The 18,126-nt window shown below is 44.3% G+C and overlaps 1 protein-coding gene and 1 long non-coding RNA gene across 10 annotated transcripts in view; one reads left to right on the forward strand and one right to left on the reverse strand.

Moving 5' to 3' along the window:
* LOC139745785 (uncharacterized) overlaps positions 1-18,126 on the forward strand; it is a 583,323-nt gene that overhangs the window by 482,456 nt on the left and 82,741 nt on the right. The window lies entirely within an intron of this gene.
* The window catches only part of LOC139745784 (nephrin-like), a 407,506-nt gene that overhangs the window by 386,291 nt on the left and 3,089 nt on the right, over positions 1-18,126 (reverse strand). For 4 of the 9 annotated variants that reach the window (XR_011711950.1, XR_011711952.1, XR_011711953.1 and 1 more), the window contains exon 2: positions 3,249-3,785. Coding sequence is in view for 4 of the 9 variants with exons in the window: in XM_071656322.1 (XP_071512423.1) it covers positions 3,249-3,456 (208 nt within the window). In the remaining 5 variants the exon portion in view is untranslated. Of the gene's footprint in view, positions 1-3,248; positions 3,786-6,959; positions 7,464-18,126 lie in introns of those variants that run through there. The other 5 variants (XR_011711951.1, XR_011711954.1, XM_071656324.1 and 2 more) reach the window with 5 other exon arrangements.

Genomic DNA, 18,126 nt, shown 5'->3' on the forward strand with positions numbered 1-18,126 from the left:
AAGACCATCATCTCTGGAACACCACCTCTCAAGAGAAATCGAGAAGACCCCCCCCGCATCTTCAGCATAGGCCACCCCAAAGAAAGACGTCTTTCCAATAGCTAATGAAACCAGTTCATCTGGACACTCTAAACCAATATTTATCCTTCAGTGTTGACGGATAACAAAGAACAAAACCCCATCCTTTGTACTTCATCCTTTGAGATCCCTAAAAGAGAAGATCCTAATACCTTAACAACAGCCAGCAACTTAGGTCATACCTTAAAAAAAGTAAGCAACTGAGGTAATACCTTAAAAAGAGTGAGCAACTTAGGTAATCGAACGTCCCTAACACATCTCACACTCACTGTAAACATCAGATGGGACCAAACGAGATGTTTAGCATGCAGGAAAAAACATTGAATCCAGATTTAGGGTCTGGTAAACACATGGCCTAAAAATACAGGTCCCATCTCTTGGTAATGCGAGTTTAAGTCTGTGGGTTGGTCTCTTCCGCTTCCATCATGTATAACCAGATAAGAAAATGTAATTCAGTGGTTCGACAGCGTGGTGATATAAGACGTAGATAAGGCTTATCAGTCCGAAGAGAAAGGCGAGTCTCTTATCTCCCCAGTGAAATGATTGTTATTATTATTATTATTATTATTATTATTATTATTATTATTATTATTATTATTATTTTTTTTTATTATTATTATTATTATTATTATTATTATTTTCATATCAGAATAATAGTTTATGCTAATATGATTAACATTTCTATTATTACCATTCTTCCTATTCTTCTTCTTCTTATCATTATTATCACTATCATTGTGATAGTCCAGCGCTGATAAAGCACTATTTTCCCTCCCCGTTAACCACTTTGATATTTATGGTCGACATTGTGTTGGTATTTGCATCATGAATGAGCCATATTTCCCGCTGACACCCTCTGCATTCACGCCTTGGAATAGTTGTTGAAAGTAGCCACGTCCTAATTCACCGGAAACCCCAATGTTTGGTGCCGGAAACCTCTATTTGATACCGGGAACTCCAGTATTTGGTGTCGGAAACCCCAGTGTGTCATACCTGAAACCCCAGTATTGGTACCAGAAACCCCGGTATTTGATACCTCTGTGCACATATACACACATATAATCATTCACATGTTCAGATATGGAAGCACTAATACATACATACATACATACATACATACATACATGCATATATACATAAATACGTACATATATACGTTCGGGTAGTCATTTGTTTACCAAATAGCGTCCTAGCTGCATCTCTTCGTTGTATATCGCCTGACTGTTTTATTTCTTTCTTGGTTCTACCCTGATGATGTGATTATTACACGAAAGTGCACTCGGGAACTTATTGTGTTTCGTTTCCCCGCGGACTCGTAGGAATATACTTGATCGCGGGCTCAATTGTGATCCTTTCCAATACACATATATACATGCACAGACATAGGTACATAAGACACATCCACAAATTCACTCGTACATACAAACGTACATATACATACATACACGAACACACCGTTATAATAGCAGTTAGTACCTGAAAAAAAAGAAGCTAGTGAAACAATGGGTGGTTTGTCATCTCTCCTCTCCCCCACCCTCTACCCTCCCTTGTTAGTCACAAGTCTTGATGAGGGCAAGTAGGGAGTCACCACCCCCCCCCCCCCCCCCCCACGTAATTGGGTGACTCACACCTTGATAGGCCGGCTCACTGGTCGAAGTCACCTGGAATCCTAGAAGGTGACTCAAAAGTCAGGACTTAAAACCATGTGGAACTAAGTAGGTAAATGGCTACATGATAGATAACCGCGTGAGGGTGATACGTAATTTAGCATTCTCAGTTATGTCACAGAGAAATTCGATAAGTGATGGCTAGTTAGGACGATAACTAGTTAGTCAGGACCAAAATAAGTGAATCAGGGCGTTTGAAAATGAATGGAAACCTCGATAAGTGACTCAAGACTCCTTATATCAGAACTTGAATGAGTATTCACAACATTGACATAGAATACCTGGGTATCAGTAAATGAATCGTGGCCACAATAAGTAAAGCAAGACCCCAATAAGGTAATTGGGACCTGAATAAGTGAATCGAGGCCTAAACAGTCTCTTTTATCTGGCTCAGAAGTGAATCACCGAAGGAGTTAGTCATTTGTCACTAATCTCATAAATGGAACGAGATCCCACGAAAACATAAGGTAATAAACACGATTTCGGTGAACAGATTCTGCAAGTAGGATTTAGTCACACGGACTTGAAGAACGAGTGTGTATTCTGATTCACCTTCTGGCGATTCTGAGCTCATGTATTGACTACAAGTGTTGCTCCACACAGTCATATGCACTTGAGAGAGAGAGAGAGAGAGAGAGAGAGAGAGAGAGAGAGAGAGAGAGAGAGAGAGAGAGAGGCATGACAATTGCCCTTCACTTTAGGCACTTAAGTGAGTCAAATTATGACGTTCTCTTCCTTGTGTCTATATACTCTCTCTCTCTCTCTCTCTCTCTCTCTCTCTCTCTCTCTCTCTCTCTCTCTCTCTCTCTCTCTCTTCTCTAGGCGAAACTACATATTAATTAACCCACTTAACCCATCGTTACCGTTGGTCTGTTGGTTGGTTTCTTAACGGTCCGGTGATCAACAGAACTGTTGATCAACGCACACTCAAGGACCCTCAGAGATAGAATCAAAGACCCTGAGGTGAAAATCATAGACCCAGGCGTAAATTCAAAGACCCTGAGGTAAAGTGAGAGACCTCAAAGGCCAAGTTCAAAGACCCTGAGGTAAAGTCAGAGACCTCAAAGGCCAAGTTCAAAGACCCTGAGGTAAAGTCAGAGACCTCAAAGGCTAAGTTCAAAGACCCCTGGGGTAAATTCATAGACCCTGAGGTAAAGTCAGAGACCTCATAGGTTAAGTTCAAAGACCCCTGAGGTAAAGTCAGAGACCTCATAGGTTAAGTTCAAAGACCCTGAGGTCACTTCAAAGACCTTAGGGGTTAAATGCAAAGACACCCTGGGGTAGATTAAAAAAAGAAAAAAAAAACAAGGGGTTAATTCAGACACATTTCAGGGAAAGAAGGGGATGGAAATTCATCTACCAGGGCCAATGGTCAGTGGGTAATTCTCACCAGTCACACCCTTCCAAAAAAAAGGACAAAAAAATATGTTACTTTCTGCCATGATCAGCCAAGAATCGTGACGCTGCTTACGACTGTTGTAAAGTCAAGAACAATCTTCTTACCTTTAGAGTCGATGATGACTGCTTCCGCTGAATGCATCATGGAAAGCAGGACTGCCACAAGCAGAACTGCTTTGAGTCCCAGATTCCTCCTACTGCTGCTGCTGCTGCAGTAGGAGGTGCTGCGTCTTCTTCTGTCCCCTTGGCTCGTCATGTCACTCGCAGGGGTCGCTGCATCACCAGGAGAAAACATGACATGCACTAACAACATCCACTGTGGGTGGGGTGGGGTTCGAACCCGTCACAATCACTTCGGAGGAAATCCCTCCCTCCTTGCCGAACGATGGGTCACGTGACTCGGCGAAAACACAAAGATGTCTACGTGATAAAAAGATTATCTCTCTGATTTCTTTTTTTTTTGAAATCTATCCCAGTTCTCTTTCCTTCTGGGTTCCTTAATTTCACTCACTTTCGATGATGATTCTCTCGAATTCGTTTTGATTATTTTTGTTTCACTCGTTCAGTAACTGATGTATTTGCTTTCATTTGTTTCACTTTGTTTTCGCACACAATTCCAGAATGTTAACACCTTTCCATTCCCTAAAAGGTAATATGCATCATTAGTACCAAGTATGGAGAAAGATTGTGTGGGTAATGATAATAAAAGACGATCAAGAGGGAAAGAAAAAAAAATTGTTAACCAAAATGTAATCTGTATATAGTAGAGGATAAGCCGAAATGTAACCCGTATATAACAAAGAATAAAGTATAAAAGTAATGAAGATATATGTTAATATATTTCAAAAAGCTGAAAAAATAATACACACAATTTGCAAAGAAAGATCAGTCACACCCATAAATGATCAAGTGGATGGATACTAGTAAATAATAATATAACATTAAAACGGTATCTCTTCCTAAAACTTAATTCACCACTCGTTTAATAGATGGCGCTGTTAAGGAAGTATCTGGCATCTGTGGGCGGTTTAGATTCGTTCTCAGCCGAGTTTTCCCCCCATCTTTAACATCTGGTCCTCGGTTTAAACTTCATTGTGTGCCTTTTCTGTGGAATATGTTGCTCGTTACGGTCTGATTTTTTTCACCATTTACCCTTCTCCTGATATATAGCTTTTAGTATTAAGCAAGGAAGAAGAGAGGGAAATATATAATTTTGCCAAGGAAAAATTGGCGCCAAAAACCTACTTCCGTCGGCAAGTCGTCAACATGAGTCAAATGAGGACCCCGTGACGTCAGGTATTGTTTACTTGTTTTTGTGTCGAGCAAAAATAATGTAAGTCTGTCTTTCAACCCTGTTGTTTAATGACTCAGTCTCATACAACAAGGGATCCCTGCCCAAGTGTTCAGGAAGGATCAAATACGAGTGGTGATTAGGACTCGCAAGTTGAAAAGAATGGAAAAGAAATCCAATACCGTAGATGGCCATTGGTAGCGAGATCAAGCGAGGATCCACATTCGCCCTTGACGTCCACATTGCAATAGCCAGGCGAGGTAGCAGTTACCTCCCTTCCTCCCTTCCTCCCTCCTCACTCTGCTTCCGCTTCTGATCGGATAAAAGTGTGGATAATTACCCGCGAAGTGGAGTGAGTCTCTATGTTTCCGACCCTGCGTGGCAACAGCGGCGCGCCAATCAAAGGATGAAATGAGACGCCGGGAGCCAACCGCTTAGCCCTGCCTACGTCTGTCGTCCACTTCTGGAATATCCCACGTCTGTTGTCTTACTCTCGAACGTTCCACGTCTATTGTCTTACTCTCGAAGGTTCCATGTCTGTCGTCTTACTCTCGATGGTACCACGTCTGTTGTCTTGAACGTTCCACGTCTATTGTCTTACTCTCGAAGGTTCCACATCTATTGTCTTGCTCTCGGAGGTTCCACGTCTATTGTCTTGAAGGTTCCACGTCTATTGTCTTACTCTCGAAGGTTCCACGTCTATTGTCTTACTCTCGAAGGTTCCACGTCTATTGTCTTACTCTCGAAGGTTCCAGATCTATTGTCTTACTCTCGAAGGTTCCACGTCTATTGTCTTACTCTCGAAGGTTCCACGTCTATTGTCTTACTCTCGAAGGTTCCACGTCTATTGTCTTACTCTCGAACGCTCCACTTTATTGTCTTACTCTTAAATTCCACTGTATCGTCATGGTCTTGAATATTCCACGTTACTCACTTACTCATAAAGATTCTGGGTTTATTCTCTTATCCATAAATATGCCACATTTATTGCCTTGTGAATATTTGATTTCATTGTCTCCATATATATATCCCACGTATATTGCCTTACTCTTAAGTATTCTGTAATATCTTTCAGTGATAAACTATAGCTACTTATATCTAAAATGAGGCTTCATATAGAGTCTGTAGTATATTCCAGATAAGTGAATTCTTAACTCGTAGATTTTTATTGCTTTGTACACACGCCAAAAAAGTATCTTATCACTTTTTGTGTGAAGCAATATGACACCATGGACGTAAGATTTTGCGAAATGCCCATTCGTCTGTCCTCACACGGTAACCCTGCTTTCATAATGTTTTGATATATTGATTGGTAGCGACATTTGCTGTTGTTTGACATAGTAAATGCTACATTGATTTCGGATTTCGGTGGAAATATTTATAAATTTTCGAAGTTCATCTCGCATTTATGTTTACCAACCCAACCGAAACAACTCGGGTCGAATTGATCTATTCAAGTTGATCGTACCCATCCCGACGAAAAATACTTTTTTTTTTTTCCTACCGAGGTTACAAATTACAGGATGTAAAAAAAACCACTGTTGAATCGCACCGAGTTGAAATGGGAATATATCACTAAACAGATACTTTTGTCAACTGGACCAAAAATCTCACCATTGGGGTAAAAATTGCCCTCGGAATCAGGATTAGGGAAACAAAATAAAATGGATGGGAGAGAGAGCTACAGTTGCCAACAAACTCCAGACACTCGATAACTGATCCTACCCCTCCTCTCACACTCTTTTACCACTGTCTGAACTTAACACTTGTGGTGGCTGTTCACCTCCCAACACAAATATTTTCAATTAATCACACGGGCCTGAGAATGGCTGCCAAGTTGCTCACAGCAAGTTATTTAGGGGTTAGGAATTCACCAGATGTTGTTGGCCAAGTTATTCTTCTTCCTGTACGCAAAAATAGGCAGAGAATTCATTCCTGGATACACACACACACACACACACACACACACACACCCTCCCCTCCTCCTCCCCAAGAAGACCCACCGGCTTAAATGAAGTTCTTGAGATGCCAAAGAGACACAGATGTTCTTTTAAACATCACGAACTGTTTCATCACAAAAGCTTGTTCTTTTAAACATCACGAACTGTTTCATCACAAAAGCTATCTTGGCTCAAAACATTTCTCGTTGCTTCCTCGAATCTTTAAATTCCACCACTAATGACTGAATTAGCGAGACTCAGATATTTGTCATCTTCACTGATGACTTCATAACGATCAGTATGATTGTTGTGAATATTTTTCCAGCATCTGTGAATGAGTCATTCGATCACTATTGAAACAGATGTTCTAAAATATCATTGAACATTTCATCTTCACACCGTCTTCCACTTTAAAACATTTTCCTGAATCTTTGAATCACTGTTTATCATCACTATTGATTGAATATAGAAAACGAATCAATGTTTATCGTCGCTATTGACTGAATATAGAAAACACGAATCGGTGTTTATCATCACAATTGATTGAATATAAAGCTCAAATCAATGTTTGTCATCACTACTTACGGAATATAAAAGACGAATCAGTGTTTACCATCACCATTGACTGAATGTTCAGTGTTTATCATCACTATTGACTGAATGTTCAGTGTTTATTATCACTATTGACTGAATTTAAAAGACGAATCTGTGTTTATCATCACTATTGACTGAATGTCCAGTATTTATCATCACTATTGACTGAATTTAAAAGACGAATCAGTGTTTATCATCACTATTGACTGAATTTAAAAGACGAATCAGTGTTTATCATCACTATTGACTTAATTCAAAATACGACTCAGTGTTTATCATCACTATTGACTGAATGTAGAAAACGTACCAGTGTTTATCATCACTATTGGTCAGATTTGAAGACGCAGTCTTTTCACTTTTTCAGAACTTCCGTGACAACTTCACCTTTAACCATTATCTGTCAACATCCTTCTACTTCTCTGGACGATTCTCCTCACCAGAGGCGTCCTATGTACCTCCTTGAGTTCTGTCTCTCATGGGTGCCAACCAACCACTGGCGTTAGCGTCACCCCTTTGGCACTCTTACCTCCCTTGGCACTACCCTCCCACCCCAGTTTACCCTCCACCACCACCATACCCCCAACTCTCCCATGGCAGTCATTTTGGCACGGTCACATACCCCACGCTATGTACCCGGGCTTGGGTTATGTTGGTGTCTGTGTTGCATGTTGGTTATTTATGTGTTTGTGTGCACCTCCCTTCTCGTAATTACCTTCTTGTACATTACAGGGGGAGAGTTCTACACTCATGGGGCACCCCATCTCTTGTGTCATCACTTGAATGGTGAAGGGGTGATTAATGGTGAAGGGAAGTGCCCCATCTATGAATGTGTGTAAGGTGTGTGTCGTTACATCTTTGTGGTTACCTCATTATAGTAGATAGAGGGAGTTCGACACTCGTGAGGCCCCATCTCTTGCACTCTCTCCGTTTATCATACAACCTTTTTTTTAAAACTTATTTAAGCCTTCTACATTCACAGCATCATCATCATCATCATCATTCACTCCATTTCACTCATTCACTACCGGGTACCGTAAAGAATAAGTTTCTGCATCTCTTCTGTCAGTATGGCATGGCCCCCAGTTACGGCCTCAACTGTTCTATAAGTATGTCTTGCGAGGAACTGTTAATTGTTGACGTCATAAAACTGGTTTGTTAACTTGAAGGTTTCCGTGTGTGTGTGTGTGTGTGTGTGTGTGTCTGTGTGTGTGTGTGTGTGTGTTTATGCAATCGCTCCATCCATTCCTCCACCCCATTGTTCAACGCACCCTATGTGTCTTCTGTTACACACCCATATACCCCGTAAATCAACGCACACAACACACTCAAAGCCTTCTACCACACACCCTTCAACCCCATTGGTCACTGTAAGCAACGCACTCTTTGTCGTCTACCACACTTCAATTTCTTCCCCAATCTGGATTCCTGGGGAAAAAGAAACGTATATCTTTTTTGACGAAGTATTAAACTATAAGAAAAAAAAGATACTTTATTATCTCCTTTACAAAGTTATGTATATATATATATATATATATATATATATATATATATATATATATATATATATATATATATATATATACGTATTCCAAGTGAATAAGATTAACTGGATTCATTAAGTATAGCTATTTTGTATCGCTAACAAAAATAATGACTACGAAACGAATCTTAAAGAAAAGAAAAAAAAAGCACCTGTTTCTTTAGGTAGACCAGTTTGGCTCAACCAGTCTGGTTAGACCAGCTGGGCTAGACCAGTTCAGAAACCCCTCCCGATGCGCGCTCCCAAATGTTTCATTCAGAAAAAGGTGTTGGCCTTCACGACACACACACACACACACACACACACACACACACACACACACACGAGACGGGCCCCGGGAGTACATGTAGGTGACTACAAAGGCCTTACATTTGTCGACCATGGATGAGAGGAGAGTGACTTGATCAAGACTTCCCGTGCTTTGTAACGTAGTTTGACGATTTCGAGGGTAAACAGTTCATCGATAGATGTGAGGATAAAAGAACCAGATGCCATAATGTGAAATGGAATACGAAATTTGAGAAAATGTGTGTCGAAGCATTCCTCTGGTATGGCAGTAGATGTAGGGGGGGATATATACCGAGTGATGGAGCTATGGATGTAGACGATGTGTATAACATGATGTCTAGACAAGGTGTATCTGGTATGGCAGTGGATGTAGGGGGGATATACCGAGTGATGGAGCTATGGATGTAGACGGTGTGTATAACATGATGTCCAGACAAGGTGTATGAAGGGAAGAGATTGCTAGGGAGGTGGGAGGTGGGTCTCGCGAGAGTTGGACTCCCTCAGTGTACGGTACAAATACTGAATTATTTTTCACCCACTGTGGGTGGGATCTGTGGGAGGCTACACACCCAACTTGACTCACCCTGGGTCACACCCTACATGAAGCTTGACTCGCTCTCCAGGTCACACCCTGCATGAAGCTTGACTCGCTCCAGGTCACACCCTGGATTAAGCTTGAGTCGCTCCAGGTCACACCCTGCATTAAGCTTGACGCGCTCTGGGGTCACACCCAGCATTAAGCTTGAGTCGCTCCAGGTCACAATCTGCATTAAGCTTAGCTCACATTAGATCACCTTCCAGTTTTAAGCTTCACTTGCCCTGGGGTCACACCCAGCATTAAGCTTGATCCACCTTAGATCTCACCCTGCATTAAGAACACCCCGGGGCAGCTTAGAGACAGTGGTCTCCTACGACAACAGTAGTAACCTTTTACGAGTCCCTTCTTGGGGGACAGTGTCCCGGGCGCAGTACTCACTACAAGGGTGTCCTGCCCTACCACTCTACAACGCCTGGGACAGTCGGACGTCAGCCAATGGGTCTGGGGAGCTGGAAGAGAACCATGTCGTTATAAACGAGTGTAGACTCACTCACTCACTCCTTGCCCGTCGAACATCCTTAGAACTGAGGAGCGATTGGACTTGTCAGCAGTTGCTTTGCTGGCTTCTATCAGACACCTCCTCCTCTTCGACACCAGCTGCTCCTTACCCTACCTCCCCCTCGAGCCTCTTAAGTCAGTAGAAAATTATGAAGTTGGCCAGATGGTCGCACACAGCCTCATAGGTCCGACACGCCAAAACACCCTGTTGGTTTACGACGGTGAGGACCATGGCATTACCCCACCAGTGATGCCTACTGATGGACGCACCTGATTGATTGAGGTACGGCGACGATTCTGACTTCGGTCGGTGTCTGCACCATACAGGGGCTCTCCCTCACAACACCACGGTCTTCCAGAGCGCGCCCTTTCAAAACAGCCTCCAGGGCTGTAACATCATCGCCAGCCACACGTCACCATCGACCAAAAAGAGGACCGTAATTATTTTGCATCAGCCTCGCCTCCATCCCCTGTCGCACCTCCTACTGACTCTCTCTCACTCGGCCCTCCATCCCACACCCTCCAGGCTGCTCAGTCCACCAAGCTTCTCGGTGTCAGTTTGGACGACAGGCTAAGTATGAGGATACACGGCAGCACCATCAACAGACCCTCCCAACCATCCTCTCTACTTTCTTCCTTGGCTCAATACACTTGGCTCCCCTGTGTCTACCTGATCTCAAGACTCAGCTTTTTCGTCCTAATCTCATCACACTCTGCCCGCTTGATCTTCCTCCATACCATACGACGGTTTGGAAAGAAGCCACTGCACCATCCACGACGCAGTCGCCCCCGGAGATCCCTCTTCCCCAAGCTGCATTTCGACACCACAATCACATCGAGTCCTTTCCAACTCGCACAGACCGCTACTAGAACAACCCCCCGTCGTAAACACAATGAATTACCACTGTGTAAAGGCTTTCTGTTTACCCACTACTTGTTTAAGGCCCCACTGTCGATAATGTAGGTGTATTCTCTGCTATTTATGAGCCTCTGGCTGGAGCCTGCTTAATAAGCTGTTCATTATCTTGACTTTCACCATCCCCATTATTATTATTATTGTTATTCCATATTTTCATACTATTCGCCATTTCCCGCGTTAGCGAGGTAGCGTTAAGAACAGAGGACTGAGCCTTTGAGGGAATATCTTCACCTGGCCCCCTTCTCTGTTCCTTCTTTTGGAAAATAAAAAAAAAAAAAAATAAAAGAATAAAAAAAAAATGAAATAAAAAAATATCATTAAAGAATTATTATCATTAGAAAATTATTGAAAAAGTATTATCAAAAGATTATTATTAAAAATTATTATTATTATTAAATTATTATTAAAACCATTATTATTATTAGTATTATTATTGTTATTAGTTCTCTCTGTCAAGGCTACGGTCGCTGCTACCACACAGGAAGACCCCAGCAATAAATAAAGCCCGGCCGCTTTTTTTTTCTCTTTTTTTTGCTCAACTTGGCAGTACCTTCACACCTACGCTATTATTAGCATAGTTTTTTTTTTCCCCCCCTTGCCACCTACGTACGTCCCATCTCAGACTTTTTCATCACCCACTTTGGCACCTGTTTCGTCTCTTCACCACCAGTATACTTCCTCCAACACCCACCCCTTCTCCCTCTTCGCCTTTAGCAGTACCCCCTTCCGCTCATGGTACATCCATCCTCCCCCCAAACTCCCCTTACCCTTCTCCAACAGTCCCCCCTCTCTCCCTCTCCCGCCTCCTCCCTCCAGCACTCGGCCTCCACCAACGACCCTCCACCGCTTCTGGTCTTCATTAGTCACGCCCAATTCCCAGGATGAACGACGGCACTGCCATATTTTCCTGTCTTTTTAGGAGACTTTCGCTATTTTCTTCAACCCTATCTACCTTTTGTTCACACGACACACTTCACGTCTTTTTCATCTTACATCGTCTCGCGCCTCGGTCAAAATCTATTTATTCTAAATTCAATGTCTAACCAAGAAAATGCCATTGACATAGAGACGAATCAATGGTATAAGTCATCTTTGGTTATATAACCACAGTGTGTGTGTGTGTGTGTGTATATATATAACCACAGTGTGTGTGTGTGTGTGTGTGTATAACCACAGTGTGTGTGTAGGTGTGTATAACCACAATGTGTGTGTTTGTATGTGTATATAACCACAGTGTGTGTGTGTGTGTGTGTGTGTGTGTGTGTGTGTGTGTGTGTGTGTGTGTGCATAACCACAGTGTGTGTGTAGGTGTGTATAACCACAATGTGTGTGTTTGTATGTGTATATAACCACAGTGTGTGTGTGTGTGTGTATAACCACAGTCTGTGTGTGTATGTGTGTATAACCACAGAGTGTGTGTGTGTGTGTGTGTGTGTGTGTGTGTGTGTGGTAGAGCCATCCCTCCCCATCACGTCTTGCTACCATGAGTAACGCTTAACTGCTATAAGTAGCACTTCAGTCCGTCCGTCCGTAAGGCCGTCGACCTCCCTAAGATCCCTTTTAAAAGTCTCTCATCTCGCGTGGCTTGTTCATGTGTGTGTGTGTGTGTCTCTCTCTCATGATTAACCCCGCCCTCCTCTCTCTCTCTCTCTCTCTCTCTCTCTCTCTCTCTCTCTCTCTCTCTCTCTCTCTCTCTCTCTCTCTCTCTCTCTTGTCACCCCCATCTCCGTCACACTCCATACCTCTCCTCTCATCTCCACTATCACTTCCTGCTACTCCCAACCACTCTCCTCCACTCATCCTCGTCACACTCCATACCTCTCCTCTCATCTCCACTATCACTTCCTGCTACTCCCAACCACTCTCCTCCACTCATCCTACTCCCTACCACTCCCCTCCACTCCCTACCACTCCCCTGCCACTCCCCTACCACTCCCCTGCCACTCCCTACCACTCACCTTCACTCCCCTACCACTCCCCTTCACCCCCTACCACTTCCCTCCACGCCCTACCACTCCCCTTCTCCCCCTGCCACTCCCAACCACTCCCCCTACCACTCCCCTCCACTCCCTACCACTCCCCTCCACTCCCTACCACTCCCCTTCACCCCCTACCACTTCCCTCCACTCCCAACCACTCCCCTCCACTCCCTACCACTTCCCCCCACGCCCTACCACTCCCCTTCTCCCCCTGCCACTCCCAACCACTCCCCTCCACTCCCTACCACTCCCTTCCACTCCCCTGTTATACGGAGACTCCGTCATTCTACTGTTTTTCCACCACCACAAGCGGTTTTGTAGTAAGTCCACTCACTCCCCAAAAACACCCTGAATTTTTCACCTTAGGTGACCTCGGCTTCGCACGTGTTTTCACCTTAGGTGACCTCGGCTTGGCACGTGTTTTCACCTTAGGTGACCTCGGCTTCGTACGTGTTTTCACCTTAGATAAACTCGGCTTGGCACGTGTTTTCACCTTAGGTGACCTCGGCTTCGCACGTGTTTTCACCTTAGGTGACCTCGGCTTCGCACGTGTTTTCACCATAGGTGACCTCGGCTTCGTACGTGTTTTCACCTTAGGTGACCTCGGCTTCGCACGTGTTTTCACCTTAGGTGACCTCGGCTTCGCACGTGTTTTCACCTTAGGCGACCTCGGCTTCGCACGTGTTTGAGAGGGAACCTAAAGTCCTTTTCTCTCCATTGTTATCTTGCGTTTCCCTACCCCCGCACGTGTGTGCGGTGAGATGCAAAAGGGAGGGGGGGAAAAGTTTGACTCTGGCGATCCTCTGTTACCCCATTTTAGTCGCAGGATTGATGTAAATTGAGCCAGTCGTTCTGTTTCATTATCCTGGGTCGTGGTGACGTAAAGTTGTGCTGGTCGTCAGCTTGGATGAAATGAACACTGTGACTCCAATTCATTACGTATATGAAATGTATTGAACATTTATAGTAGCTTGTAGCGGGGGGCGAGGAAATGTTAGTAAACATGGACATCTGGAACTAAGAGAGAAAGCGAGCTCTATACAGATGAAAGAAAGATATCAGATTATATGCCAGTTTCATCATTTGTTTACGGCAAAATAAATTGAAGGATTTATATGCATCTAGAGATGCAGTTTTTGAAGGCATATGATTGGTCGCCAATTGTCATATGCACTCAGAGATGCAGTTTTTTGAAGGCATATGATTGGTCGGCAAATGTCACTCAGCGAAGATGAGAATTTATCAACAAATGGGTTTTAGATAAGTAAGTCTATTTTGATGACAGGATAGATAGAAATTACCCCTTAGTCCTCGTGGATGAAGTGCTACCGGTCAAACGATTCACGTACCTTAACCTGCTGTGGTGTATTCTGAATCCATCCCGAACGAAAATGATCAAAAGTTTTTAGAAGCAAGTTTGTCCGACCGCTGTTCGCCAAAGTTCAAGAACCTTGCGACCTTTTATTAGATTAAATTTGCTCTAATTGCTGTATCTTTTTTTTTTTTTTTAAACGTTTAGACTGAGTTATTAATAATTGGTTCTTAGCCAAGCGCCAGAACTCCCTTGATATTTTTCCTTTTTTTTTTTCTTTTTTACGGCTGTGGTTTTTGAGGAGGAGGAGGAGGAGGAGGAGATGGTCAAGGCCCATTCAAGAATTAGATGGGAGTGATTGAGAGATATGACAGTGGTAGAAGGTCGCAACCCCCACACAGAAGGAGAGATGAAGGGATGTTTTTTAAAAACAGTGTTCTGACTTGAAGACTTGGCCCAAGGTCTGTTGTCATGTCCTGATGGGGGGGGAACGTGGGCCAAGTCTGTCATGACCTGATGGGAGGGAAGGCTTGAGGAGGGAAAGGCTTGACCCAAATCTGTCATGCCCTGATGGAAAGGGGAAGGCTTGTCCCAAGTCTTGTCATGTCCTGATGAAAGGGGGAAGGCTTGACCCAAGTCTTGTCATGCCCTGATGGAGAGGGGGGGGGAAGGCTTCGCCAAGGTCTGTCATCATGTCCTGAGGGGAAGGAAGGCTTGACCCAAGTCTTGTCATGTCCTGATGGAAGAGGGAAGGCTTGACCCAAGTCTGTCAGCATGTCCTGATGGGAGGGAAGGCTTGACCCAAGTCTTGTCATGTCCTGATGGAAGAGGGAAGGCTTGACCCAAGTCTGTCAGCATGTCCTGATTGGAGGGAAGGCTTGACCCAAGTCTGTCATGTCCTGATAGAAGGGGAAAGGCTTGACCCAAGTCTTGTCATGTCCTGATGGAAGAGGGAAGGCTTGACCCAAGTCTGTCATGTCCTGATAGAAGGGGAAAGGCTTGACCTAAGTCTTGTCATGCCCTGATGGAGAGGGAGGAAGGCTTGACCCAAGTCTGTCACCATGTCCTGATGGGGGGGTGGGGGGAAACAACAACGCATCCCCCCTCCTCAAAACGCAGCCCAGAGAGAGAGAGAGAGAGAGAGAGAGAGAGAGAGAGAGAGAGAGAGAGAGAGAGAGAGAGAGAGAGAGAGAGAGCAAAATACAAACACTTGTCCTGGGGGAAAAATTTCCTCTCTCTCCCCTTCCCTCCCCCATCATCCACCCTCCCACTTGATACAAAATTCATGCGTAGAAGGTTTATGGCTACGATGCTAAAAGTCTGACCTAACAACCCCCTTCCCCATGGCGAGAGGACCTGCCCCTCCCTCTCCACTTGCCAAAGTTACCCGTATCTTTCCCTCCCTCACTTTGGCACAGTTTAGGCAGTCTGATGGTAGTTTGGCAAAGCTGAAGGAGCCCGAGACGTCTCACCTAAAGTAAAGGACAAGGTCCTGCTTACAGCTATAACCACTTGTCAACGATTTGGTCTTTCATATATCTATCTATCTATTATGTATGTATGTATCTATCTATCTGTTTGTCTGTCTATATCTATCTATCTACATATATTCTAGAGTACCCTCCAACCCACACAAACACCTTAATCATTGAGTCTCCATGTTTTGTCCTACAGTGCACAATTATCTAGAGCAAAAAAAAAATAAGAAAAAACTTTTTTTTTTTCAATTGGTGACATCTTACCCCTGAGTGTAAGCAGCTGAGGTCATCCTAGCTCCGAGCTGACGTCACAAAAGGTTAATTTGAATGTAACACATGCTGGAGGGGATAAGGTCAAAGGGCACGTCTCATTGTCTTCGCCCTGGAATAGGATACGTTTGGAGATGCTTGTTACAGCTCATTCCTAGATGGCTTTCGTAGCGTATATCGGTCTTAAGAGTCTCGCGGACGTTTTCCTCTCGCGTCTGTGCGTACGTGTAAGCGTATGTATGTGTGTGCAACTTGGGACACATGGACGCACATTGCACCCAGGCATGCCGGGGTTGCAATTTCGTCCAATTTGCTTGAGTTCTGCTCTCGGGTTCCTGTGCCAACAGTGGCCTTAACAAGATGTGTCACAGAGCCACCGAGCCGCCGCTGCCAGCAGTACACTGACAACAACACACACACCAGCCAACACCATTACCACCTCCATAATTGCCAACATTGTCACCAACCATCATTATCACCACCATTGCCATCGGCACTATGATCACCCTAATTACTACTACCACATTGCCATCAGTATCATTATCACCATCCCTACACTCCCCACCTTTTTATCAACACCCTATTTACACACCACACTTACAGCCCTGTAAATCCGGAGGCTGTAAACAGTTATGGGAAACATTGACACCCACGACAACACGCGCCTCTTACCCACCGAAATCGTCACGGGCCAGAGGGGAAAACACAGGGGGAGAGAAAGGATTCTATCAAGACTTGAGGATAATGACGAGTCTAGGATTACACAAATCTTCTGACACAGTTTGGCCATTCACATTTTTGGACCCCCTGGTTGGGGAGGTTGGTGTGGCTGGGCTGAAGGCGCTCGGGCTACCCGCGACAAATGGAATAATTTCCCCGAGGCAGTTAGGGTTACTTGAGTTGGTGGTGGGGTTCCTCAAGGCCTTCCTCCTGACCCCCTGGGTCCGCTCGCGTTTCTTTTGTTGAAGGAGGGAGGAACGTTTCCGATCGGCCCGGGGGGACGTGTCTATTATGCAGATGATGCACATCTCACTGATCTGTGGAATAATGATAATGATGATAACGGTATTTATTTCGCTTTTGTTCGCGAGGTGGCGACAGGGACACACGAGAGATGGCTTCATTCGCCTCCTGTTACACCGACGCTCTTGTTTTCTTGTTTACGATAATGATAATGTTCATTAATGAATCGGTAAATTGACTAGTGTCAAAGGCTGGAAATATGGACGTATAGAAAACGTACTTGAAATAAACAGTGGACATAGAATGAGTTGAACAGAAAATGGGAGGATTAAACATTGAACGATAAACGGTGTAAAGTAACAGACTGGTAAAGGATCGAATCATTCTCACTACAGTCGGGAGATGCCATTGGCAATACATTAAACTTAACAATAAGGTGAATGAGACTGGATCCCTTACAAGCACAGCGGTGAAGTGTATGAGACTAGGACCAATTAGGAACAGCAGTGAAGTTGGAATAAGACGGGATCCTATATAAACACAACAGTGAGGTGACTCAGTGAGGTGAATAAGACTGGATCCCATTGGAACAGCAGTGAAGTGAGTGAGGACTGGATCCCCATATAAACACAGCAGTGAAGGGAATAAAACCGGATCAATTAGGATTCAATAGTCTATTAACTGAACATAAGGGGATCGATTTTTTTTTTCATTTTCTTTTTGGGGTTAAGCGATGAGCGCTTCAATCAAAAACATACTCGCCTTCATTTTTTTTGTTTTTTGTTTCTCTCGTTGTAACGGAATGATGATCAGCGATTCTTAAACGCTTATTGCGCCGGTTATTATGAATGAATTTAGTAATGCGGGATGTTAATGACGTCTCTCTCTCTCTCCTCTCTCTCTCTCTCTCTCTCTCTCTCTCTCTCTCTCTCTCTCTCACACACACACACACACACACACACACACACACACACACACACAGAGCACGGTCACCCCCCCCCTCTTCATTACCCGTTAAGTGAAATGACCTCGTCATGTCATTACCCCCCCACCCCACCCCCACCCTTCCTTGCGTGCGTGCTGGGGGGAAGGGAGGGAGGAGGGGGGGAGGGGATGATGATGGAGAGGAGGAGGGGGGGTTGTTTGGGGGTTTTAGGGGTAATGGTGGGGGGGAGGGGTTAACAGGGGCATGGTGGTGTGGCACCAGCCAGCGACGGCAACACCGCACTCAGTCTCATGGCAACACAGCGCCACAGTAGCCATGGCTGCCACAGACAACAGGCCCCCCTCCCCTCCTTCCCCTCCTCCTCCTC

The sequence above is a fragment of the Panulirus ornatus genome, chromosome 62 (genome assembly GCF_036320965.1).
Source record: "Panulirus ornatus isolate Po-2019 chromosome 62, ASM3632096v1, whole genome shotgun sequence".
In the NCBI taxonomy this organism is placed as follows: domain Eukaryota; kingdom Metazoa; phylum Arthropoda; class Malacostraca; order Decapoda; family Palinuridae; genus Panulirus; species Panulirus ornatus.